Below are 27,823 nucleotides of genomic sequence, written 5' to 3' on the forward strand. Positions count from 1 at the left end.
AATAAAAAACAGAGTCACTTTTTATAAAAAATTAACGAGTTCGGTGTGAAAACAGCCAGAAGGGAACTATTGTTATTATTATTTTTAGGTTTGAGTCTTTGAAGAGTGAAGCAACAGAAGATGAATGGCATCTTGGCTGTTTGAGCCCTGTCTGTGTGTGTGTGTGCATGTGCGTGTGTGCATGTGCGTGCGTGCGTGTGTGTGTGTGTGTGTGTGTGTGTGTGTGTGTGTGTCAGCCTCCATCGAAGCACCACCAGACACCAGATGTCTCCCCCCCAGTCTTCAGGCGGGTGGTGATGGGGTGGTAGGTGGTAGTTTCAGGTCAGGTCGGGCGTTTGGCGTATTTTCTCCTACAGGGGGCGCTGTTGACTTTATGGAAATCAGGACTGGAAAGGGACAAAGAGAGAGAGAGAGAGAGAGGCGAGGAGGGAGACGGGTTAACCCCGAACCCTTGGAAACCCGATAACCGAGTCAAAGCCAACGATCTAACCCAAAATGTTGCTTTACCTCAAACAAGCCGCGTTGATCCTCGGTGGACGATTCCGTTTCCCTGACGACGATTGCCTTGGTGACCAGCATGTCCGGATGCTGCTGCTTGGCTTCCTGAATGGCGATCGCCAGGGCCTGCCACAGAAAGAGTGACCAGTTAGTAGGGTATGATGAAGAATGTTTAAAGCGTGATTCCCTGTGCATAAATCTCTTCCATAAATGCAACAAATAGATCGATAAATAGACGAATAAATAAATAAAAAATGTATAAATGTCGGGGTTGTAGAGCCTCCAAATTACTGTCATCTATCTCACTCTCAGAATGATAAGCTTCCCTGCAGCGCTCACCTGCTCCTGGTCCACGTCATCGTCTCCGGTGATAATGATCCTCTTCTCAATCCTCGTCTCTGAATAACCTCCCTTCACCGTCTGCAACACAAAAGCATCTTTTCATTCATCAACCTTCACAAGCCTCGTCCGTCGGCGGTCATCCGTCTGGTCATCCGTCTTTTTTTTTTGGTAAATGTCTCACGCGCGTGGTTATATCGCTTTACAATAACAAGCGTAGTTGGATCTTGTCGAAGTCTTAAAAACCTTGGTGACGTGGGTGGTTGCCGTGGTGACGTTTTCAGCGATGAGGATAGGCGACCCCGACGACTCCCTCGCCCCCAGAGTGCCCATGTGCACCTGACGGAGGAAACGGCAGAAGATCACGTTTTTCGGCGAAAGCAATTCATGACACTTACAGGCGAGCAGGGTTGGGCACCGTTCAGAATTTAATTCGGAATGCCTAAGATGAGAAGGAATTCCAATTGAATTCTGCGGCAGTTGGGAATCAAGGTCCAGACGGGATGCGGAACTGTAACATTTCAGGTAGAATTCGAGGATGTAGAAAGTTCTACACAAAAAATGAGGCTTATATACTGTATATATATATATATATATATATATATATATATATATATATATATATATATATATATATATATATAACAGTATATAGCAACATGATTGAAACATCCCCAATGTTATATTATGAAATAGAATATTGATGAATACATGATATTATTGAATCGTGTAATTGAATATTATGAAACATACTGATGTTTGTAAACATTAGACGTATTAAGATTGTTTGCTTTTCTCCCAAAAATGAATCTTTAAAGAACCCTCTACAGAACACATTCTGTACAGTCATCATGAAACACTTAATCTCCCAGAATGCTTGACTTTACCTCAAAAGGTTTCAACGGTGTTTCAGACAAGAACATTTTTTATTTATTTATATTAATATAATTTCAATATCCTGGGGCCAATGACGTCCGACCCCCCCCCCCCCGATGTGTGAATTCTAATTCACAAACAGAAATAGAATAGGGGCAGATGAATGAATTCGGATTTTTTTGTCTGCGTGGAACATAGGGTATAAAGTACGGTACTGTATATATTTTTGTTCAAGTACATATTTTACCAGTGGCGTGCACAGAGCCTTTTAGGGGCAGCGGCGAAAAATCCAGAGAGTCGCGTCGGGTCAACCAGGTTGTCCCTCCCGAGCTCTGAGAGTCCTCCACATGAAGCGCAGCCACACAGTGTCTCCTCCATGGCGGGGGCACTCTGGAGGGCACTTTACACGGTTCAGGGCCATCAAAGGCGGTTCACTGAACCCTCAACTCCCCAAACCCGCAGTCCTCATCTCTTTGAGCCGATGAGCTGAGCTGAGCCGCGTCGTCCCCTCCGATCATCTCATCAAAGGGAGATGACTGGGGTGGCACCAGCAGGGGCGTGAACCTGCGACGGCCGCACCCCAACCGTCGCGCCGTCCGGTCGCACTCGCGCCCAGCCCCCGTCTGCGGGCGCACACTGACACGCACGCTTTTGCGGCTTTTCCTTTCTCTTCTGTGCACGCCGCTGTATTATATATACAAGGGTAAAGTTTTAGCACATTATATCTAAGACAGTCGCCCGGGGAGAGAATGCAGATCTTTGGTCCGCGGCCCGATTCGCACATTCCTGGAGAATTTTGGAGAAGTAGGTTTGAGCCCCGGAGACACAGTGAGCTGCTGTAGGTTGAGTTAAAAGCAGGAAAAAAAAGTCTGTCAGAGTGTACTCACGGGGGAAACGCTCTCTCTCGTCGAATAAGAAATGTCTCCCAAACCGTGACCCTGAAACAGAGTCCGCCCAGGTCCAAAACGGTAAAAACTCATTGAACAGCAGAGGGAATCATGTCAAGTAGATGTTAGGTTAATTATTCATCCGTTTGCGGAATCTCCCTTCACCACGCGGTCAAATATGACCGGGATGAAAGCTTCTATTTCCAGCTGGCTGCATGAAGCTTTGTGGGCTTTGTTTCACCTGATCCGTGAACTCCACGATGGTGGTGGTGACCTCCGACCCGTTGGGCTGGGTCTCTGTCCTGACGTCCGTCTTCCTCGCGCCGGGCGGAGCCACGACATCACTGGCCTCGCGGCTCAGGGCTGCCGAGGGCGGAGCCCGACTTGAGTCCCTGTCCACGGACGACGACACCGGCACCGACCTCTTTGGTTTCTTGGGTACGACGGGCTTGTGCGGAGAAGAGAAAAAAAGACATCAACAATTTTGGGATAATAAAGTCACCAGACTAGTCCTACACAAACTCCAAGGACCGTAGCGGTTGAACGGCTCAATTTGAACGGTTGCGAATAGAAGGACTCAAATTTGAGCGGCGCATTATGAACGATTCAAACTCGAGCGGCTCAATTTGAACCATTCAAATTCGCGTTTTTTTTGAGTTTTTGAAACCAACCCTAAAAGTGTCTCCTGGTCCTGGCCTTGACAACTACAGTGACGTGTCAAAGTTATGTAATTTTGCCATATTTTGGATTTCTTAAAGAAATACCAATACAAAAACACTGCCAAATGAAGAACCCTTGACACAAGTGTCACACACCATACGGTATACCATAACAATATTAGGAATCTTAAAAATATGAGCTATCATCAGGAAAATGGTATGGAGCAATGTAAAATGTGTGTGCCGTTAACGCTCAATTTGACCCTTGCCCTTTCTCTGTTAACTTAAAGGTCCCCTATCGTTCCAGCAGTTTTAGCCGTTTGATAACATTTCATGGCGTCTGTTTAACATGTGCTCCACATGTTTTTCCAATGAAAGTGCGCTGTCACTTTCTGCTGATGGGAGATGAGAGTGTTCGCTAATACGGTCCAGTATCTACCTCACATCTGGCGGCAAATCGGATGAACATGTTACATGTGGGGTTGTTTTTCAGAGAGAAACTCAAGATTACATATTTAACAGACTCAATCCTCTTTCCACTCCTTTTGGGGCCCTTCAGACAGCACCGCTGATGGAACATTGGAAAACTTGAATGAAATGGCATAGGACCTTCAAGATCAAAAACAAGCCAAATATTGACCAGGCTGAAAAAAAACAGGTTTTCACAGCTCTGTGGAATAGTCAATTCTGATTGGTCAATGGCAGCAATCAGTGGTCAGTTATTTCAGAATAATGACCGTTGCAGTTGAAAACCTCCTGGTTTGAATGACCAATACAGAACAAATGAAGAATATACCTGTATATCGTGCCGCTTGACCTCTGGCCGCACCTCATCAGCCTGGACATGCTTGGCCGGAGGGCTGCTGCTCGCCCCTCTGGAGAGAGGAGCGGCCACAAGGGGTGGAGGCGCCTCGGGCGGCACCTGCTGGTGGAGCAGGTCGATGCCCATGCGGAGCCCTCCGTCGGGCGACAGGTCCCTCCCGCCCAGCTCGGACATGCCCCTGGAGAACTCCTCCATGCCCGTCTGCAGGTCCATGAGCACGGTGAAGTCCACCTCGGCCTCCAGGCTGGACGTGGAGCTGACCGTGATGCTGGAGCACTTGCGCTCGATGCCCAGGTGGGTCTCCTTCAGGTAGAAGGCCTCGTGGTCCTGGTCGTCCTCTGAGACGGAGCCCAGACGCCTCTCCCACGGCTCCCTCTGCGAACGGAGGGAGGGGAGAGAGAGGAGTTTACCTGAAACTAAGAGACACTATGAAACTGCAACATCGTGAAGGGGCGGGTTCTAGACTCTAGACTCAAAACTGTGAAAAAAAAATGATTTTGACGGGAGTAGTGGTATTGTATGGTGTATTTGCTTGTCTTGGGTGGGAAGTAGTGGAGCTGACTCACTGAGGCTTCGGCCAAATGCTCCTCGTAAATGGCCGGTGTAGGAGGTGTGTCCTGCAGACAAAGCAAAGAGTTTGCAACAAACATATTAACAACGAGCAGGGAAAGCCTGTTTGTTTGGAGGGAACAACAGCGAGAACAGCACTATCTGAACAGAGCTTTGTTGTTTTCTTTCCTTCTGGCCAAGTAGGAAACAAAAAGATAAGCCATTTTCAATGTTAATGCATTGACATTTTGTTTGTTGTTTTTTGTGCTTCTTCAACAAGGCCCATTTATTTGGATTTACTGACACCATTGCACCGCTGTTATTTTTAAAAGAAATTTAAAAACACTTATGAGCTTATCAAACACACGTGAACATTTTATAAATCCCCAGGGAAAGATTATTGTCACTGGCATGCGCATAGTATGTCTTTCTACGGCTGGTATTTTAAAAATGACTGCGAGTGCAATGGTTACGCCATGCGCTGCGAGGTTAGATTTAAAAAATAAATAAAAAATTCTGAATTCAGACATTCATATTCACAAGGACAGCATATGAATGGCCAAGCCCCGGAAGATTCGGGCTGTACTGCCGCCGACAATGACACCTAATCAGCTTTCTATCGAGTGCTATTGCAGCAGAGGAGCCGAGACCGAACGTTTTCCTATTTCTTTTTTTCAAATGTGCACAAAGCCGATTTACATTCAAAGGAAAATGCTTGAAGGAAAGGCGGGCGGAGGGTCTTGGTCTCCTTGCAACAGCAGCCGTGTTTGGGTCTGTGAAGAAAGGGGGCGATGTTGGAAGGAGGGACAAGGTGTTAACGTGACAAGATAAGGTGCGAGACAATGGGGACAACCTGAAGCTGAAGCAATGGAGTCTGCTCAATGACCGGAGGGGTTCTGGAAAACGGCCAAGCAGATGTTAGGCTTTGCGGGGGGGCGGGGGCGGGGGCGGAGACTCTCCAGTCGTTCAATAATGCGATGCAAGGGGTTGTGAGTTCCGAACCCTTTCATACACAGCCACATGAGTTCGGGACTATGTGCGTATATCATTGCTTTTTTTTTTTTTTTTTTGCCTTTTTTTCATGATAAAAAATAAAAAACAAGGTTTGCACGACACCCCCTGAAGCTCATGCAATGCTTAAAACCTCCGGTGGTTTTACCAAAACAGGAAGGAGTGGGATGGCTTTACCGCTTGCTTCCTCTTGGTCACGTCTTGGTTCCTGTGGTGGATGTGGCTGGTGTCCACGCCGCGAGCGGCACCGTCTCGAGTCCACTGGGCTTTCAGCGGGAGGCTTCGAGGAGGGCTTGTCTGGGCGGACGAGAACCTGCCGCCGCAGGGGAGGCTCTCACCGTGCCGCGGCACGCCCTCCCTGGGGCCCCGACCCCGGCCTGGGACGTCCCCCATGTCCGGCAGAACCTGTCGGGCGAGCGGCTCGCCCTTCGACGCCGCCCGCGTTTCGCCGCCGCGTTTGGCCGCCGCGTCTTCCGCCCTCTTTCCCGATTCCCGAGTTCCCGGCACCGATTTCGTCGCCTGCGGTTCCCCGAACGCGGCGGAGACGCCTGCGTCGGCGCGGGCCTGCGTTTGGGGGCTGCCGGCGCCTCTGTTTCCTCTGTTCAGAGACTTCTTTGACCTCTGCGGCTTCAGAGGAGCGACTCTGTTGACCTCGGAGGGCGGGTCGTGGGGCGGGCGGCGCTGCCCCTTCGCGCCTCCCTCGATTTGCGTCCCGTTGCGCTTCGGCGGCGAGTCCGCCGCCGCCGCCGCCGGGCGATCAAAGTCCCACGGAGAGCAGGGCTCTCTACGCCCCGCACCCTTCGTCCCAGGCCTTCGCTCGGCGCACGCTGCCGTGTCTCCGGGGGGGGATCCGTATCCGTTTTCGTGGAAGCCGTTTTTTGTGTAGGCGCCGGCATGCGAATGTCCGTTACTCGCTGCAAGGTCATCCGGGAGACGGGTGTCCTCAAATCCTCTGGAGGCGAGCTGTTTGGCAGGATTTGGAGATGACGACACTGCAGCGTTTTTGGTTCTCAGGGGGTGCCAAGGTGCGGAGTCATTGCTCGTGTGATTGGCTTTTCCTTTGTGACAACCCTGAGACTCTGTGTTGTTCCAGGATGTGACCGTAAACACGTCTCTGTCCACAGTGGAATCACTAAGCTGCGGTTTATAGTCCGAAGACTTTCTTTCTTTCTTTTCCACTTCAGAATATATGTCCCGGGCTCCTTCATAAACATCTTGCTTTTCAATCATTTTGGTATCATCAGTCGCCTATGTTGACATAAAGTAGACAGGTGCATTAGCCTCTTACTCCTATTAGCGATGTTAAAAGTCAATATTTAGATTGGGGGTACTTGGATGTACCTTTTCAAGATTGGTGGAACTTGCCTTATGTGTTTTTTGACGAGTAACAGAACGGTAAATTTGTCATGAGAACAAAATTGCCACCTGATCATTATTACCATTACAAGTTGTTGGTGGTGGTGAGTTGGTGGTGGTGATGAGTAGTATATGAATATACAGTATGGGGAAAGTACAGAGAGAGAGAGAGAGAGAGAGAGAGAGAGAGACGGCTCTGGACAAAACCAACCTTACCGGTTTCCTCTCGGGCGTGCCCCCTGGAGGGGTGGTGGAGGAGAGCCGCTTCTCCCTCTGGGTGAGCTTGCTGTTGGGCTGCCTCAAAGCCCTCTTCAGCTCGTTGATGCTCGCCTGGTGCTTCTGCAGGACGTCCTCGGGTTTGTCCAGGAACTGCTGCTCCCGAAAATTGAAGTGGATATAAAGACGATAGTTACACGCACAGTCTACCCTAAGCTTTTTATACATAGACCTTAGACATCATAGAGCGTTATCAATCCTCATTATGGACGTTTCCACGATTAAACGAGACACAAAGTCTAAGTTGAATCATTCTATTTACTTGAGTTGAGGCGCGGTTTTTCAGCCGCCCTTTGTTTGTTCATTTAATTCGGTTGGTTTAATGGCACGGTGAGCGAGGGAGGACTTCCAGTGAACAATGAACCAGTTTATTCTCTTCAGTTTGGTATACTGCAGATTCACCTCCTTCCCACTCCTTTCCCCGCTCCCTAACCCCCCCCCCCCCCCTTTTTTTTTTTTGTCGGAGTGGCACTGGCTTCCACCGCTCCGAGTCGTTCGCCACGATCATAACAATCTGGTCGTAGACGTTGCCTCTCAACTCCAACTCCATCCTCGCGTGTCCAGTCGCGAACCGGACTTTGAAAAACAACGCGCGCGCAGAAGAGGAAGTCTTGGCCCCAATATCCGCCGGCTACACCGGAACTCCACAAATATTGGCCGTTGTCGCCAGAGCGACGGAAGTGGTGCACCACGGCAGAAGAAGGGTCGGGAAAAACGCTTTTGTGAGGCATTCTGTGGTGATTTCTTTCCCCCTTTTTTTTTTTTCCCCCCATCTTGAAATTCATCTTCCACGTCCGCTCCCCGAGCCCTGCCAGGCACGTGGCCGTCATAAAAAGCGCCTGATGTTCTGCAGGAGGAGATCAATGGCCACGCTGCACGGATGAATAACAGAGGGCTGGAGAGTGACTCGCTTCAGATAAAGACCTCATTATATTCAGCCCCGAACCCACATGCCGTCTGCATTGTTTTTCATCTGCTGCCGGATAAAACATTTCTGACATGAAGAGATCCGCAGACCTCTCGGCCTGAATAAATCTGGTGTTCTACAGTATGAAAAGAAGATTTGAATCAATGGGTGTTATGCTGTTCCTGGAGGTGTAGTTATCTGATTAAAGTCCCCTCAATCACGTTGATAAAATGTTAATGAAGTCTATGAATTTTATTTAATTTTTTGCCGCTTTGATGGCCCTGCCCGTTTCCGATTCCCTCCAAAGGCTCATGTAGAGCTACATTATGGAGCGTGGTGATAAATAAGATTTATACTCTTAATACTCCATACTCCGTCTGGCTGCGCGCGTCACAGCTTGCAGACAGGTTTGGAGCACAATTCAGCATTTCTGGATTTTTGAAAGCAGGGCTGTTTTGGCCCATGACCCTGTTTTTAGGTCCAAATCCGAGACTTATTTTTCTTTATTACTATTTTTGGACCCAGCAACACTTTCATGCATTACAATTCACAGTTTGGCCAATAAGCAGAGGCTAAATAAGAATATTTCTTACATTACTTTCAAAACTGACAGGTATATTTCCGGTCAAAGTGCAGATATTACACCTTGCATATAAGGCAAATTTGAGTATCCCATCGGCTACTTTTATTAGATTGGCAAACTGTATTATGTCTTAAAAATATATCAATCAATAACATGAATCAAATATCAATTTATCCATCTTGGAAATGTCCTGCGACCCTGTGTGCATATCAAGTGACCTCACTAGGGGCCGCGACCGGAAGGTTGAGAATGTCTGGTCTAAAAGATAGGAACAAGACAGGAACTGGGAGAAATTACAGAAGATACAACATCTAGGTTCTAATAACACACAGGACAAGACATACAGGACGAGGCGACGAGAGGGCGTGGCCGAGCGTTACCTCCTGTTTGGGACGCAGGGCGGCCTGGTCCTGGTCCGACAGGTGAGTGAGAGGTTTGGTTTGAGGTGAGGTGGGTGAGGGGGAGCGAAGCAGGAGGTGGAGGTTTGGGGGGTTTGGGGACGGAGGATGGAGGCGTGCAGAGACAAAGAGGATCAGAGTTGCAGGTGAATTGAAAAGGTCGGCAGCCAGATGGACAGACAGACAGGATTCACAACTTCTCAGCCTTAAGGTAGTTTTGTTTGTTTGTTTCTTTCTTTCTTTTTAACAAGGAAACATCACTATTCAGTTGCCAGCCAAATTGAAATGATTGCAGACATTTAAGGAAAATGCCGGTGTGAAATTGCGTTTTACTCTGTTTAGTAGTCAGCACACTCATTTTACACGAGTACTCTTTTATACTGTATTAAACCCTATTTTTGTATTTACCCATTGCCTATCTTGGCCAGGTCTGCCTTGAAAAATATTTTTTTTTCTAATCTCGATTAGACTGATTAAATAAAACATTCTAATCTTAATTTAACCTTTTGTTGCATTTCTTAATTCATTTTGAGAAGACGGAAGCGCCAACACAGCTTTAACATGGAATTAACAAATGAAAAATATGCCAATTTTACTGTCATCACCAACCCCAGGACTTTGGTGATTACAGGAAAGCTCCTTTAAAATGAACCTTCCATTTTAAAGGAGCTTTCTCACAGTATTAGACTGTAAAAATGCAAACTATCATCAGGAAAATGGTCAGGTGTGTGATGTAATATGTGTGTGCTGACTGGTAACTGGGCTAAAACTCAATTTGAGATCGGCACGGTCCTTGCATGAACGGCTGCAGAAAGCTATGACACATTTCCCACATTTCTTCATCCAAGCCTTTAAAGATTTGGAAGAACCATGAATGACCAGCAATGACCAGAAAGACAACCAAAAAGCTACTCGAAAGTTATCACTGCATCCCACAAGTGCCTCACAATTAGCATTTAGAAGACAGATTGCACATAAATACTCTGAATCTATTCATCAATCCATCCATCCATGCATCCATCCATCCATCCATTACCAGTCACATAGATTGTAAAAAGTTACTCAAACTATGGCTCACTTTACCGTAATAGAGCAAAATATTGGACAATTGGAATCTACTGTGTGTTTGTACATCAAATAAGTATTTAGTTGATCTTATCTGATTTTATTTGATTTGATCCACTGGAAGCCTGTTTAGAATTTCGCTCCAGCACTATCTGCTTTATCCCACTAATAAGAGATAATCCCTCTGATATCACTGTGTGCACACGAACGCTTCAACCAACAGGGTAAACACAACACATACGGTATAATATAATAGGACGGTGATCCACATTGTTTTCCTTCCACCGCATGGAAATTCTATTCGCCGCAGTGGAAACCAATACAAGATGCCCACCATTAGCAAATGAAAAAAGGACTGTTTTTTTAACTGCAACAGTAAAAGTGCATAACCCAAAATGTATGCCTATTACATGTTTTTAAAGAGATCCATAAAATAAACCCGCGAAGTTCTGTCAATTATAATGACATTCTTAGGGGGAAAAACATATTTCCCACCGAGCTAACCAAAAGGAGGAGGCGCAGGCCATGCTGAGAAACACACACGAGGATGAAAACAACATCAACCCAGACCACACAGACAGGCGCACGGACAGACATACAGGGCGGTCCAGAGCCAAAACACCAAAATACCTCTGGTTTGGGGTCTACGGGCGAGCCTGCCTCCTCACCCTGAGAGGAGGAGGAGGAGGATGGAGGTCGAGAGACATAGAGGGACAGAGGGAGGGAGAGAGAGATAGAGAGAGAGAGAGAGAGAGAGAGAGAGAGAGAGAGTTAGTCAGGCATGATAACATCACGGCGAGGAGGATGAGGGTGGGGAAGGAAGGAAGGAAGAACTGTTAGAGAAGAGGAGGGAAACCGAACGGGGTGGAAAGAGGTTGAGTTCGATTTCAGAGGGAGATTTAGGGTTCGCATACAGATTTTTCCGAAAACAGTACGCCAGGCCGGGCCGTGCAGTAGGGGGGGCGATAATTACGTCATCAAACCTGATGTCAAACACCACAGAAGGACATCAGGAGTGTGAGTATTGAGCTTCTTCACAATATTCATACACAACACTGTATGTACGTCGAGTCTTCACCCCCCCGTGGAGGCACAGAGAACAACGCCACGGGCGTTGGCCGCTTAGAAAATCCCATGTTTTCAAAAACATCCGTATCGGTGAGAAAAGACGCCGCGGGGCGGCGGTGAGCCAGGAGCGAGGGGAAGGCAAGGGAAAGGAAGGAGGAGAGAGAAAGCAGCGCGCGGGAGGAGACAGGAAGAGGGGAGCGGGTTTAGGGATGACTTCCTAAAATAAAAGGATGGCAGGAGAGCGAGGCGAGGAGGAAGCGGTGAGTCAGAAGTTAGTGAGAGCGCTGGGAGTCTTCAATGTGTTTGAAACATATTGGATCGAGGCATTTCAAAGTAAGAGTCCCGTCTGCTATCTATCTATCTATCTATCTATCTATCTATCTATCTATCTATCTATCTATCTATCTATCTATCTATCTATCTATCTATCTATCTATCTATCTATCTATCTATCTATCTCCTCAAAGTTATCAGTGAGGTTGATTCCTTCCGGAAGGCCCCTGTAGAACAATATGGCAACGTCGGGAAGCAAACCCCTTGGATATCTTTCTGACTTTATTTATTACCAAAGCCCTAATTTTTTCCTGAAACTCTGACATGGATGAATTCATAAAAAGCAAATATACAAATGATATTATAACTATCTGCAGTCAAAGAGCTCTGTCTTCTTCTCTTGTACCTTCAGCTCCAGGGTCTTGTTGGGAGTAAAGACCCCTTCGGTACTTCCTGTTGAGTCCCGGGTCCCGTGCTCCAGGTCTGTGTACAGATCCTGGTCCTGGTCCTGGTCCTGGTAGTGGTACTGGTCCTGGTCCAGATCCAGGCTGCCCTCCTGGTCCAGGTCCTCCCTGGACATGAACTGGGTTCGCTCGCTGGAGCTTCGCTGCGACAGCTGGTCCATGCTGTCGCCGAGAGCTGAGGCTGAGGAGGAGGAGGGTGAGGAAGGTCAGCAGGGGATGAAAGATACACCTGGTGGGCTATTGTTTTTGCTTAAGGGTGAACACTTGGTTTCCATAATCAGTGATTTGCTGCTCAATTTATTTATTAAGCACCAAGTGTGAGTGAAATCTTTGCTCATTTTATTACAGTTATAAGTCAAGTTTAATCAAGTTTAAGTACTCGAAATTGTTCAAGAAAAAGTATACACAAAATGACATTAAATACTGGGGACATGGAAACAACATAATATGTAAATAAAGTAAAAAAACAAATCTAATAAATAAAATCTAAAGTATTTTAATTGTATGTTAAAAACACCTTTTTTACAAACAGGCGGACACAAAAAACTATATGTCATATTGATACAGCCACTCTGTTACATACATATGTACAGATTATATAAATAGCTACACATTCTTGCACAATTTCCCCCTTTTACCAGAATGTGAATTGTTGATACAGAGGTTTCTTTATTATTTTTGGGGGGTTTATTTGAAATTGTATTTAGCCATTTTTTTCTATTTTTTTCGATGTCTTATAACTTGTATTATTATTGCCTATTGTTTGAATGTGTGCTGCTGTAATGCTGCAATTTCCTTCCAGGGATAAATAATGTCATATCAAATATAATCGATGATCTTTAATCCGATCTTAAAGGAGGGTTTGTAAATGATATATTTCTGTTACAAATAATCAAATATAATAATAATAAATGATAAATAATAAATGCAGGGCAGGCTTATGCCTTATGCTTCTGCATATTAATGAGGATATAAATACATAACCCATTGCAGGAGGTCATTGCAGGAGGATAGAGCGGAGTCAGCGTTGTTCTCACCTCCGTCCAGGCTGCGCGGTAGCAGGTATCTCTTGCTCACCGAGCGTTCGAACTGGGGGGCGGGCCGGTCGATCAGGGCGCTGGCCTGCCGGGTCTGGGCCTGGGTCCGCCCGCTGTAGCGGAACTTGGACCCGATCACCAGGAAACCCTTCGGGGGCGGCTCCGGGGACACCAACCTACACAGAGTAAGATAGGGTTGACGCTAACTTCCAAGTTTGCCGACAACTCTACAGGCCTCGTAATCTAAAAACTGTGTCATTTGTCACAATACGAAGGCGCCAGTACCAGCTGATAAAGAATTTCAAAAGGGGAGATAAGTTATTAGGTATTCAAGTCGTGTGCAGTGTGTGTGTAATGAATGTCACTTCAAGGGCAACTGCACTGTGCCAAGTGCTGCCGTGCAGGGCAATGGAGCATGCAAGGTGTCTGGCTCAATGCAAAATAAAACCTCTTATAGGTGTGTGTGTGTGTGTGTGTGTGTGTGTGTGTGTGTGTGTGTGTGTGTGTGTGTGTGTGTGTGTGTGTGTGTGTGTGTGTGTGTGTGTGTGTGTGTGTGTGTGTGTGTGTACAGCGAGTGAAAAAAGTGTCAAAACTCTGACGAAATCTGGGTCAGTGCAAAACTTCCATTAATTTCCAACTTCAAATGAAATTCTTCACCATTTTAAACTGTTCAACGTGTTACAAGGAGACACGTTCATATGTTCATGTTGGTATATCACTAATCTAAGGTGTTAATTAAAGCTAACTCGTTACCTTAAAAGATGTACACATCGGATACGTGTAGAGGAATGCAGACTAACCTGACCATGCCGTGTCAGACAGTGGAGCATTTACAACCTGTGGGCCACACCCTGCTACTTTGGCACTGTCCATGCTCGTTCGCACGTTTGATCGTTGAAATAAACGTGCGCTCAGAACGCGCCTGTCATCTCCTATTATGTGTGGAAGTGGGTGCGGGTCGCAAACATTTATGAGATTTTCAAGTGGGCCGAGAGTCAGAAAAAAGTCAACAAACGGCTGGAGGAGAACCAGTCAATGCACACACCGCTTTTCAAGTGTGTGCATGTGTGTGTGTGTGTGTGTGTGTGTGTGTGTGTGTGTGCGCGTGTGCGTGTGCGTGCGTGCGTGCGTGTGCGTGTGAATCTGGGTCTGTATGTCTCTGTGCCGTGTCCTACCTGAAGAAGGTGTGGTGCTCAATGCAGACCTTCCACAAGCGCTTAGAGGCCCGGTGGTTGGGCAGCTTGAAGCCTATCGTGCTCTCAAACTGTTCGTACTGGGAGGAGGGGGGGGGGGGGGTGAAGGAGAGGTGGAAGGAACAGAGGGAATGTGGAGGACAACAAAGTGAAGGAGTGCAAGAGGGAAAGGTGGAGGTAGATGGCGGTGAGGGGAATCGTGTTTACTCTGCTGGAGTGGAACAAGAAAAAAAAAAAAAAATCGATTTTGTTTCCCTGTTTACCAGCAGATACGCGTCCTGCACATTCCTCCTCCGCTACATCGGACGGATTTCCATCTCTGACTCGACCCCCACCAAACGAGCGCTTCATGCCCCCCCTCCGTCGTGAGCTCAATGGCCTGGGCCACGTTCAGCAATCAATACGCTGTTATTGAGACGAGCGTGTCCGGCAGCTTCTGCAGCCGGCGCGCGTCAGTGAAACGCGAAGAACGTCGAGGGGAAACCACCGGAGTCTTTAGGGGAATTTGACGGCAAACTGAACACACAGAACAGCCTGGATATGACCGTGAGGACGTCAACGTCAGTTCAGGGGAGGATTCACGCTCGCGATTTAGCCTCCCCAGCGACCCAGGGACCGGACCCTGCGACATATAATCCCTGTCGGGGGTGAAAGCCCCAGCGAGCGTGACGCAACGCGGAGAACATTTTGAGGGACGGCCGCTTTGAAGCAACTTCAAATACTGTAAAATCTTAATCCCGAGCTACGGTATCTCGCAAAGCTATAAATAATGCTTGGTAAAATACTGTGCACGAGTTATCCACGGCCGTAGCTGAAAACAGATAAAAACTCTGCAGTCACCTTGATCCGGCCGTGAAGTCATTGCCTACGTCGCTGCTGCAGCCCATGATTGTTGTTTTTAGCTGAATTGGAACCATCGAATTGGGCGCATTTTTTTGAAGCGCGAATGGGCATGGAGGTAGCGCACCTTCTGGGCAAGATATGTGCATTGATTAGGAACGCGTCCTCGGCGCGCATCGGGGCGCCCGCGTACGGCGCTCCACTGTGCGTACCCGTGCCTCCAAATAAGACAAATTAGAACAGTGCGCTCCGTTTAACAAATGAGAAAAACTGTGCGTAACTGGGACACTTCCTAAGTCACTCATTGAGTGTCTACCTCCCCTGGACGGATCTTGATGTAGAAGTTGCTTCTCTTGTAGGAGATCTTCAGGATCTTGGGCCAGGCGAAGCGGTTGATCCTCAGCCGGTCTCGGTAGACGAGCAGCCCGTTGGCGCTGACGCCCAGCATGATGTCGATGCCTTCCGAGTCCTGGAGGCGGATCAGAGTGTCGGGGGATCAGAACAACATCGGGGAGAACTTTGAGGCGCAACGATGTCCGGCTGTGTCCTGAGGAAACGTTTGGGAGCGCCACTGGCCCGCTTGGTATCTGTGCACCTTGGCCTGATGCAGGTCCACTCCGTACATGGAAAGCTTCTTGGCGTTCTCCAGGAAGTTCAGCTCTGCCTCAGCTGGACTCATCCCCCTGAGGGTGAAGACAGCATTTCACTTGTTACTCTCACCATTTCGACAGATCAACGTGACTTTCCTTTGACACTCTAGGTGTAATATCTTGTTTAAACATGTACAGTAATGTGCCAAATTCTCTCTCTATCGATAGCAAACAAGTGTTTCAACACGTCCCTTGACTCAATACAAAAGAGTATATGCAGGTAGGCCTCCTTTCAGCTAATAGAGGAACTATCCGGAGTGGAAGTTTCCTCTAATCCAGATATAGAGGGAAGAAAAAAAAAGATTAATCCTCAATCGCAAATGTAGCTTATAGAGTAAATTCAGCAGTTCAGCTGAATCATAAGTTGAGGAGTATATGCAGTAACACATTACGTACCACTTACTGCACATATGTGTTTATACAAATAGCCTATCCCATACGTAACTATATTCCCTTATTTTACTTTATTTTATTTTATTAATATTATTCTATTTACTAACTGCACTGCATTTTAGGAATCAGTTTCAGTTTGTTGTTAGGTAGGAATTAGGTTAGCAATTATGTTCCGTTTAGTAACTATTGTGCATAATCTCCAGGTGCGTTGCAAAGACATTTCACTGCATATATGTGTGAACGTATGTATATGTATGTGACGAATAAACCTTTTGAATCTTGAATCTATAAATGAATCTTTACGTCCATGAAGCACAGCACTCGATAACAATTCCAGTGTTAGCTCCCATTGTTCACGTTCAAGTTCAAGTTCAAGAGATTATTTGTCACGTACATATACATACAGTCATACATATATGCAGTGAAATGTCATGACACATCGGCAATTTATTCACAATCAGTCTTGGCAAAGTTGCAGAAGTATGAATGTATAACAGTGTTGAATTATGTTCATAATTTAGGCTTTTTGTTTATTCATTTAGTTTGGCTCTCCTTAAATTGACCGCTGCAGCCAACACACTTCAAAACACGCAACTTTTACTTTGAAGGTGAAAACTTTCAACTTTTTTCTTTGAGGGCGAGCTGTCTCTGCTTCCGGCTCTCGGCTTCCTGGTCCCTTGGAGGCCCAGCGACCTCTTACATCAAGATATCCGAATGAAATAGGGCTCATAACAACTGCAAGAGTCTCACCTGTACAGCCGTTCCTAACATATGATGAAATATGTCGTCATAGTAACCATTTCAATGTGATGACAGCTTTTTTTAAACGTGACGTTACTTTATGAAATGACCAGTTGTGACCTCTAGGATAATCACAGCCCCATGGAACTCCAGACCCGGAATCTAGACATCGAGACCACTCGGAAAATGGGATGGGATGTCCAGGCACATTGAAGATAGGTGGGTTTTTCTGAGCCATTTTCAGAAAATAGTGCTTGCCATCCGATCGTCAAAATCGCACAAATCCCAAATTTTCAAAAGTAATCGAAACTGCATCACAGCATCACGTTTTCTTAGGTCATTTTCAGGGTCATGAGGTCTTCGGGTGGTCTCTTGGGGGGGATTTCTGACCCTTTCTGCCCATTCTCAAGAGGTCAACATGGCTGGAAAGTGTACCAAAGATGTGTGATTAATGGTATCAATCAACAACTTGGTGCAGCAACTAATCACACATAACTGAGTACAGGAATGTTCATCATTAAGCACAAGTATGATGTTCAAAACCCCTTTACACTCAAAATATAAGTCATTTTATAAGGCGTAATTAAAAATACAATGTTTATAACCTTGCGTTTTTTTAAGTAAAGTTAAAGCCCAATTTAATAGAGCAAAAGTACAAAAAGTAGAATAAAGTTAAAAGTAAGCAGCAGAAGCAGCTATGAAGTGCAATGCGAACATAAATGTGAGCAGATATACCGGCGGTGTCGCTGACCCTCACCTGGATGACGTGAACCGATCGCAATTCCTCCGTTCAGTAACGCGGGATATTAATATCCTGCTCTCATGTCCTTTAACGTTGCTCTTCCCGCCCCCACCCAGTCTCCGCCCACTATGAGAACAAAAACACTCGGCTCCTTCCTATGACCCACGGTGGGTATGAAGCAACTCAGCACAGCATGGACGCTGCCCACGGAGCGGAAGGTTACCCCGCCTCTCCAAAACCCCGCCTCTCTGACCTGTAGTTGCGATGCAGCTCCATCACCCTCTCCTCCAGCTCCCTGGTCTGGTTGGGGGCGAAGCGGAAGTCGTTGACGTAGTCGGGGCCGTGCTCCTCGGGCTCGAAGTCTCCCAGTTCGGCCTGGACGGTGTAGGAGCCCAGGAGGGCGTGGGTGACGAAGGAGCACGGGAGACGCCCGGACAACATGTCGTCCCTCAGCTGGAGGCACAGGTAGTACCTGCAGACGCATAGAACACAGCGGAGGGGATGCGGCTTACAGGAGGGGCAGGGCACGGGTAGCGGGAAATGGCATCTATAGGCTATGATATCAAGCGTTCCTGACCGAGAAAAAGTCTGACTTTTCAAAATTTTGAATCGCCAACATTTAATAATGATAAATAACCGTGATCATGAGAGAACTTTACACTTTGCACTATTTGTTTTATTTTATCTCTGCGGCAGTTTCGCCTACCACCCTCCGCCCAAGTCAGGGATGACACAAACGATGGGGTTTCAGACACAGTGTTTAGTGTAGAGAGTGGGCTAGGTGAAACAAGCCCTGGAGCAGATAGACACGTGTCATGACAAGGGCTCCTCTCCGGAGTGAGAGTGTGGGGATGGAGGCTTTACCTTTTGCTCGTTAGACCATCCAATGAGCGACAGGTACGCAGCCACACTGATCCTGGGCCCCAAGTACCTTGACCCAGGTCAGGTGTGGCTGCTCAAAACACACCATCCCCACACCATGATAACAAAGACCTATTTTTGTGATACATTATAAGTTATATATTCTCATCTTCATTGGTTTCAACGACACTATTGCATATAACGGGACGGCAAAGTTTTTTTTAAAGACAACATGATGACGATATGATAGATCTTAGCGTATCTTTCATTCAAACCATTTATTTCAATACACTGTATATTAACTATACACTACTGTAGACTGCATATTGTTAAAGTAAACGGTTCTAGGCATGTGTTAAGCACATAATCTTTGCCTTACAGATAGAAATTCAACTGTTTTGTTTAAAAGGGAGGTAAAATTTAGAGGGAAGGTTGATGTGACCCGTATCCTGTGGTTAATTTTAAATACAATTACCAACATGCTGTATTACACACTCACAGAAAGCTACGACCCTGTTCATTTCGGTCCTACCTGGTGATGTCTTCTATCAGAATCGAAGGATCTGGAGGATAGAACTTCACGGAAAATCCCAAACTCCATGAGCCGACTGTGGACCGACCAATAACGAACACATGGTTAAAGCTTGATTTTATAAACAGGCTTTTACAGCGAAAAAAGTAGGTGTGTGTGTGTGTGTGTGTGTGTGTGTGCGTGCGTGCGTGCTTGTGTGTGTGCACGCGTACGTGTGTGCGCAGCTTACCCCGAATTTGCTTCTTAATCTCCTTTGAGGGATCCAACCAGTTCTGATAGAGAGAAGAGAAAATCCTACTTGAGAAAATCTACCATGGCAAAATCACCCAAAGTCTGGCGTATTCAAGAGTCTCAAATCTGTCTCCACTTTTAATGCCAGACGTATTTACGCTGCACGTTCAAAAAGGGACGTTTTAATATCGGTGGTTCAAACGCCGGCTGGATCGAGCCCCAAAACCGACAGCCGCCTCCGTGATATTATTCCCCCGTGCCGCAACGGAACGCGCCGACGGCCTAAAAGGTCAATCCCCTTCACGGCGCGAGGAGGTGAAGGATCGTCTGTAGCATTCCTGACCGCACGACCCCTTTCACGGATAAAAAGGCAGCTGTGGTTTTTATCGCACGATTATATAGAAAAGGGCCCAAAACCGCCGCGAGTGCTCATCTCTGGCGGTAGCTGCATATTTCCACGTATATTTGGCTCCTGGAGCTGGGATGGAAGCCAAGTAAAAGTCCAAAAGTAGCTGTGAGGGCTTTGATTTTCCCTTGAACTTGGTAAAGTTATTCCTCCCTGGGGGTGCTGAAGTATACTCGAATGGCCGACTAGAATGTGTATGTAGACGTGCAATTGAAAAGTAATGATTATTGATTATTTTACATCAAAAAAGTGATTTATCAGAACAAAGGTGATTGAAAGACAACGGAGAAGGCACCAAAACAGTTGGATTTTCCCGAATCATGGCCATCGCCAAAGAATGTGGCCGCTCAATAAATACTGGCCAATTTTCCTTTAATCAGACCAAACCATTGTCTGAACTTGACTTGAGGATATTATAACTAATATAATTAATATATAATATATAACTTTTCCTTTTATCTTATATATTTTTAAAGCTTTTCAACACTTATTGTCGGTAGAGTCTTCACCACGGCAAATTCCTCAGAGCAAATCTCCCTGGTTGGTAAACTGAAAAAGGAGAAAAATGTGTAGTTTTTCCTCCTTTATTTTTTTCCTTTTTTCCTTCCTTAATTTATAATCAGCATACAGTTCATTCGCGTGCACACATGAATCAGAACAACGTCAGAAGGACGAGAGAACCATAATTCGTAAACTGAGTTGACATGAGAGTTGAAAGTCAAAGTAATACCTTTTTTTATTTTGTGTGTTTGTGCTTGTGTGTTTGTGTGTGTGTGTGTGTGTGTGTGTGAATGTGTGTGTGTGTGTGTGTGTGTGTGTGTGTGTGTGTGTGCGTGTGTGTGGTTCTGACCTTGGTATTGTCGGTGTCCTGGAACGACAGTCCAAAGTAGTCTCTCTCCAGCAGGTTCAGATGGCCGCACACCATATCCAGCAGTGTCTGGCCTTTGGCAAATTTCTGTCTCACACAGACAAACACACACACACACACACACACACACACACAACACACGCGGTCACTGAAGCGTAGACGTGCACGCAGCAGGTAGGCAGGTGTCTCTAATTCTAACACAGAGTGACGGGAAGACAGTAGAGTTGGCCTGCTCTCGCTTCATTAGAATTTGAAACGTCCTCTCTAATTGGAAGGAAATTGGCCGTTGAATTTAAACGGATGGCTTCAGAGCCTTTGTGTTCCACTGGATTTCAGGAGGCACAGCGTTTCACAACCCCGTGTCACTGCTTCACATGGCCGCACCTATTTCCAGTTCAGCCTGGTTGGGGTGCACATACACACACACGCACACACACACACACACAATCATACACACACACTCACACACACGCACAGACAGACAAACAACAAATGTAGACACACATACAGTGTCAAACACATTATACTCTCTCTCAGACACAATGACACTACACACACACACACACACACACACACACACACAGACACACAAAGACACACACACACACATGTAAATGCATTCATACAACAAACAACAACAAATGTAGACACTTACGCACTCAAGCAGACACAAAGCCACACACACACACACACACACACACACACACACACACACATATAAATGCAGACACCTAGTCACGCACACTGAAAGCCACACACATACTGCCAGACACACACACACACACACATACGCAGACACTCTCACAGCAACACAGTCAGACCCATAGACACACACACACACATACAGAGAGCGCGAGAGAGACACACACCACGCTCATCTCCAAGGGAAACCTGGCTCCTATGGCGACGGAGCAACCAAGCAGCTGTTACCATGGAAACAGAAGTAATAAGTCCCTTCTGTGTTCTTGCTCTCTTTATCTCTCCCTCTCCCTCCCTCTCCCTCCCTCTCCATCGGCATTCTCTGGGACCACACAGCTTTGTTCAGCCGGCGTTGTCAACCCCGCTCCGCTCTCAAACAGTCATGGAAGGCTAATTAATGAAGCATTACACATCGCCCTTCTCCAAATCACACACAAAGCCGCCTCCGCCGCCGGCTCCCGCAGCTGCTAGGTCACACAACGTTGCAGGTGGAGGAAAAAATGCTGATTAATACCCACACGCACACACACACACACACACACACAGAGTCCTCTGTATACATTCCATTGTCTGACAAAAACGAAATTGCATCACACCGACGAAGTCCCCCTCCCAAACCCGGGCAATCAATGAGAATGCGACTCAGATTGGATTCGATGACATTCTCACAGCCACACGTTCCTCAGGCTGATTGGGTTAGCGGCCATTTGGTGCAAACCTCCTGGAAATCCATTTTGCTGATGGCCTCACCCATGCAAACAAGATGAGGAGTGCATGTGTGCGTGTGTGCGTGCGTGCGTGTGTGTGTGTGTCGGGGTGGCTACCAGATCTGTTGGACTGCGTTAAGGTGATGTAAATGTGTAGAATATTTATATTGAATTTATTTGTTTAATGTTTTTATAAATGTGAGAAATATTAAGTCACTAAGAAAATAAGGTAAAATAACAAATGCCGTGCGGGTCATGTTTGACTAGTGCGACTCTGTTTCAATGTCCACCTTTTCGTTTTGATACCATAGAAAAGGCTCAACAGCTCGCCCCCCCCCCTGTAAAACCAAGCGGGGAAGTGATGGACACCTTCAAGAATGTGTGTCCCGTTGTGTCTTAAGGTATTGAACGGCGGAGCCGTGACCCTGGTTTGAGTTTCATTAATCAATGCCGTCCGTTCTGCAGACATTAACACTCTGCGTGGACTCTGATTGATCCACTCTGATGTGTTTGCGGAAGCGCACATCGGAAAACGTTCATTTTTAAGTGCATGCTGGTTTCTACCGTCATCGAAACCCCCGTCTCGTCTTTCCGGGTTGTACCGTCGGCTGTATATCGAACATCTAACATCTGCACATCTGACTATAAGTGAAGGAGCCTCCGTCTGCATGTCCATCCGCGCGTCATCCGTTCATCCGATCTACTTCACACTCTTTCAATAAACAGCGAACTGCGAGCCAGCGGGGGGGGCGGGGCTTCAGGGCTCTGCGACTGAGTCACGAGGAGCGTCTTTCCTCCGGTTCCCAGTGCGTAACCACTTTTGGCGCGCCCGACTCGAGCCGGAAGAAAAAAGTCGATCCCCCAGTCGCCGCCGTTTAATTTTCGCACTCTGGCAACGGAGGTTGGCAGAAAGAGAAAGGGAGGGAGGCGGAGAGGGAGATGGATTTACACTCCCATCCGAAACAATCCAGCCTCGGGATTCAATTATCAGTTGACCAAAAATGCAATCAAATCCAGAAGGAGGCCTCAAAGTGGGCCGTGCTGGCCAGAGTTATATGGCAGTGTTAGCCCGGCGCCGGGGGGAGGTTCAGCCAGAGGTTACGCAGTTGAGATATCAGAACAACAGTCTTCCACTAGAGCTCCAACTTAAGATCAATGCTGGGCAATATTATTTAAATTCCCAGAAACAAGTAGTGTAACAAATTATTAATAGAATTTCTGTAGTAATATTACAGTTGCCCCACAAAAAAAAAACTCATTACAATGTTACTTTTGTTGATTCATTTTCGTTATCGCTGCGCCGCATTTTGAGTTCACATCTGTGATCGGACAAATCTGATTTTGTAATCTGCGGGAGTCCAGGGAGTTTAGCGAGGGAGACTGAGTCTTTCTGGCACTGGGGCGCAGACATGGCGTGAGTTTTCATCCACAACATAGACCAGAAATGGTGCGCTGGCCAAAACGATGAATAATAATCAATAATAATAAATATAGCTGCAGGCAGCAGTACATCCTCAGGCAGATCCAGCTTAGTCATGTTAAGTACGCATTACAGGTTTCCGATGTTTCTGAATCTGCGCTCTGTGATTATATGCGGGAACGCCTGGAGCGGGCCGAGGGACTCCCTCCGAGATTAGACGTCACTGAAAATGGTGGATTCTTTCTTTAAACGCTCTCCGTTTGCGGGGATGGGGCGCGCCGGGCTTGGGTTGGGAGGAGGGCGAGTTCGAGCTCGATTCGGCTTTTGAGGATAACCCGCCGCCTCAGCTCCGGGGGGCCTCATCCCTGCTGTGCGCTGCCGGGCGGAGAGCACCACGGCCGGGGAGAGAGAGCGGAGGCAGCACCGGCGCTCCAGCCGTACGATTTGACTGTTCGTTGGTGTGGTTGTTTTTCTGCTCTGTACGATTGGCTGTTGTGTCACATGTTTTGTTAAATGCAGACCGAGTTACAGTTTTTTCGAGTTTCCTTTGAATGCAGCGCTCAAGTTGTTCGGAGTGTCTGCACTCGCAAGTGGCTGGAGGGGAGTGACTTCCAAGAGACGACGCTTGGACCCATATCACTTCGGATGATGATGTCAGAAAGCGGCCTGCTCCTGAAACGAATGTAATTAATTACGTCTTTCACGTTTTTTTTTTTTTTTTCAAATACTTTCCCGGTTCTAAGGAGACCTCAACCATGTCTGTGCGTACTGCCTTTGTCGTGTTTCAGACACTTTTATCCTGAAAAAACAACAAGATTAAAAATACAAAAAAACGCTGTAGCAATAACAATAACAATCAGTCGGGAGCAGGAGGAATGACGCTTCCCTCGCTCTAATTGAAGCCTGTCAGGGTAATGTCAGGGTGCGCCGGTACCCTGACATTCACACAGAGCCGCACATGCCAAGTCGGGATTTTGAGGAGAAAGGATGCAATTACCAATGTTGTGGGGTGTAACGGAAAAGTAATATAACGAGTAGTGTAACAAATGACGGTTGGCAGGGAATAATAAGTCAAGGAATAACATTACTTTTCAAAAGAGTAACAAGTAATGAGTAATAAATTACAAGCCCAACACTGCATAAGATAAAATGCCCAAAAAATATGTCTCGTGAAAATAGTTTTAAAAATAAATCACGGATCACTGTGGTTAATTATGGATTCAATAAAATCAGCCCAGATTTTTGTATTGTAATCTCCTAGTATTATAATAAACAGAAGGGCTCGCCTTCCATTCAATAAAGGCATAATTTGGCTTCGATTAAAGGGTGATGTGAGTGTGTGCACCATACACGTGTTACGCACATGTCTGCGCTGGAGTGTGTGTTCTCCCGTGTGTATGTGTGTTCTCCCGTGTGTATGTGTGCATGTGTGTGAGTCTGGGAGGGAGGTGGGTGGGACTGCGTGTGCTGCGGCTGCCTGAACAATTCTCCCATTAACATCGTGGCTCGGGGGGTTAAGGACTGGGTGGTGTGAATGCACCGTCCTCCATCAATATCCATAAAGTGGAGATGGAGGGATCAATGGAGGAGCGATGCTTCCCTCCCTCCGTCTTCCCTCGCGCCGTACCGCCAGACTCAGACAGACCAGGATAGTAACAGTGATTACTAGATACCAGGGGGGCGCTACCCTATTTATGTCATAACTCGCATAACAATAACAATATCACATATAATCACATACAGTATAATCTAATAATGGAGTAAGTTATTTAGACAGTAATGAAATTAGGAAATTATTAACAATAGTAACAATAATGATTAAATATAAAAAAAACAAAATAAATAAATAAAATAAATACAAAAACTAATAAATACAAATTAAAATTTAAAATATATATATATGAAAAGGGTCTCTCTCTCTCGTTCTCTCTCACTCTCTCTTTTTCTCTACTCTACACAAACTATAGTTCCTCCATTGTATTCCTACCTGAATCCTTTCATCCGATCGTTCTCCCCTTCCCTCCCCCCTTCCTTCCATCCCCCACTCTCTCCTCTCCCGCCGTGTGTTCCCTCTTCTTTCCATTTTCTCCCTGGCCGCGCATAAGAGCAGCCATCTGTCAGCCGTATGGATTTACCATCAAAGTCCAATACCTCTGACACAGCAACGGTTAAATGATGGGGTTGTGTGTGTGTGTGTGTGTGCGTGTGCGTGCGTGTGTGTGTGTGTGTGCGTGCGTGCGTGTGTGCGTGTGTTTCTCATTTCAACAGAGAGAAAAGACAGAGGTTGCAACGGCGGTATGTAACTCATAACGCTGAGGTCTGAGGTCACCGCGGCGACAGTTTTTCGTAAAAAAAAAAAAGCAGAGCGGCTCGACATAAATAAGGCAGGATGAGCAACAAGATCATCCGTGTCACACGCTTCACGTCTCACTCCATCATCCCCAGCGGCCAAAAACGGAGTTACAGGACGGACGGACGGTAACGCTGTAAATCCCCTGAATTTCCATCTGAGGTGGTGAAACACCTACTACTGGTGAGGAAACGAGGGCCCAGGGCACCGGGATCTCTGCTCTGAAATGTGAGATCGCGCTGAGCACTCTAGTCTCGTTGTCGGCTGGTGGTATTCAGGAGTTAATGTGATTTGGGAGTTGGGTGAGTGGAGCTAAATTTTGTTTCGTTTTTCAATGTTTTTCCTGTTTGAAAACACGAAGGCTAAAGGCTGACTGTGGCCTGAAAAACCTGCATTAGTTTACCCGATAAAACCCCCCATTTTTAACCCCACAATCAAGCCTGTCTGCCGAGCACAAGGGAGGCCAAGTCCTGCTGAGCGCTGCACTGCTGATTCGAGGGCTCTTATTGACACAGCTGAGACGTGGACCACTTTCTGAATAAGCTTTCCTGCTCTCCCGCCGTCTCCAGCCTATGTTCACTGTGTGGGCGTGTGTGTGTGTGTGTATGTGTGTGTGTGTGCTTGTGTGTGTGTTCGTGTGTGTGTGTGTGTGTGTGTGTGCGTGTTATTTAGTGGGGAAAGAAACAGCAACTTAGTCCTGACAGCTCTGATAAAACCACACACAAGCGTAAGCTTTTCTCTGTTACATGTATGTGGAACAAGAACGGAAATGAGCTGGAGTTGAAGGCGCCCTGAGGTTAACTTGGCTCTAATCAACCTTGTCAATTCTGATGGATGCACATGCAGCGGAAGGGTGAACTTCAAGTCGAGCCGTCTGCCGAGGCGATTTGCTGGCGCTATAAATCAAGGCCGGGGTGCAGAGTGCGTACCTCCACCGCGGTGTCGTAGTCGGAGCCGTCCAGGAGCGTGACTTTGACCGAGGCGGTCTTGGGCCGCTTGGAGCTCTTCTGCGGGGACTTGGACGCCTTGCTGGGGGTCTTCTCCGAGCTGTCGTCCATTTCCCCGTGGTCCTCGGGAACCTGAGGGACATACTCCTCCCAAATAAGTCCCTCCAACTCCACTCCCAACCTCACATCATCAGAGGAGCCCCCGCCTCCCCCCCACTTCCCCGGTGTATGGTTCCCGTGTGGAAATGGCAAACTCTCAGGCCTCGTCCACGCATCTACAGATTTTTTTTTTTTAATGATTTAAAATTCTCACGTAAGCGTTCCAGGCCAGTAGGGGGCGATGATATTTCATAAAACTATACATCAAACGCCACAGAATAACATTAGGAGCAGGCAGCATATAGAGCTTCTTCTGAATATTCAGACACAATACTGTAAGGACGCCGTCCCCAAAGTTGGAGAGACTTTTCAACTTTTAATCGAGACGCGGAGAACGACACAGCGGGCGTCGTCGCCCATCGCTCGTTGGTTCCCAACGCAGGTGGAGGCCCCGACGTCAGCGTTTTCAAGGAAACTCCGATTTTACTTCCTCCGCACGAAAACGAGAGTTTTGAATAAGCTCCACCCCGGAGGGCACATTCCAAAAGCTGTGTTTAAAACAGAGTTTTCGTGCGGAGGGGGCCAAAACGCTGAGAAAATACTATGTTTTCAAAAAACATCTGTGTTGGTGTGGAAGAGGCCCAAGCCCGAGTGGTGTGGGTGAATTCCCCGGGAAAAGGAATTAAAGCCACAACGAGTGTCTTTGGTCGGTGTGAGCAGCCGTCAAAGGCGGCGTGCGGTGCAGTGTTGCTGTTAGATGTTAAGATGTTAAGTTGCTGGCACCGGCAAAGAGGACCGGCCGCCGTGCATATCAAACAGCCTCCACCCCACTGCCTCCACTCCGTCGCCTCCACCCGAGTGACAGAGCGACCGGAGTGGAATGATGTACAGCTGCCGTGCCCTCCCACCTGATTGGTTCTCCTGGCGTCACCCTCCATCACGCTCATTTCCTCTGCCAAGGGCTGCTCTGTTGTCATAGAAATGGCTCGCAGTGCCTGCAAAACAAAAACATAAATACATTCAGTCAGCGGCGGAGTCCAAGAACCCACAGATTAAAGAATAAATTAAAATCGAA

At 46.9% G+C, this 27,823-nt stretch overlaps 1 protein-coding gene across 1 annotated transcript; it reads right to left on the reverse strand.

Annotated features, from left to right (window-relative positions):
• Positions 1 to 317: 317 nt before the first annotated feature.
• Positions 318 to 27,725, reverse strand: LOC307240729 (band 4.1-like protein 1; the record flags this gene model as incomplete). The annotated part of the gene is made up of 23 exons (XM_080014579.1): positions 318 to 350; positions 508 to 624; positions 838 to 918; positions 1,084 to 1,176; positions 2,601 to 2,651; positions 2,842 to 3,048; positions 4,056 to 4,457; positions 4,649 to 4,699; positions 5,820 to 6,890; positions 7,215 to 7,370; positions 9,145 to 9,174; positions 10,858 to 10,896; positions 11,975 to 12,213; positions 13,070 to 13,245; positions 14,245 to 14,342; positions 15,419 to 15,571; positions 15,698 to 15,785; positions 17,882 to 18,100; positions 19,022 to 19,097; positions 19,251 to 19,293; positions 20,509 to 20,613; positions 26,632 to 26,781; positions 27,657 to 27,725. The coding sequence occupies 23 exons, from the start codon at positions 27,723 to 27,725 to the stop codon at positions 318 to 320; spliced, it is 3,747 nt and encodes a 1,248-aa protein (XP_079870705.1).
• Positions 27,726 to 27,823: the final 98 nt, after the last annotated feature.

Source organism: Zeus faber (genome assembly GCF_960531495.2).
Source record: "Zeus faber genome assembly, chromosome: 15".
Taxonomy (NCBI): Eukaryota; Metazoa; Chordata; class Actinopteri; order Zeiformes; family Zeidae; genus Zeus; species Zeus faber.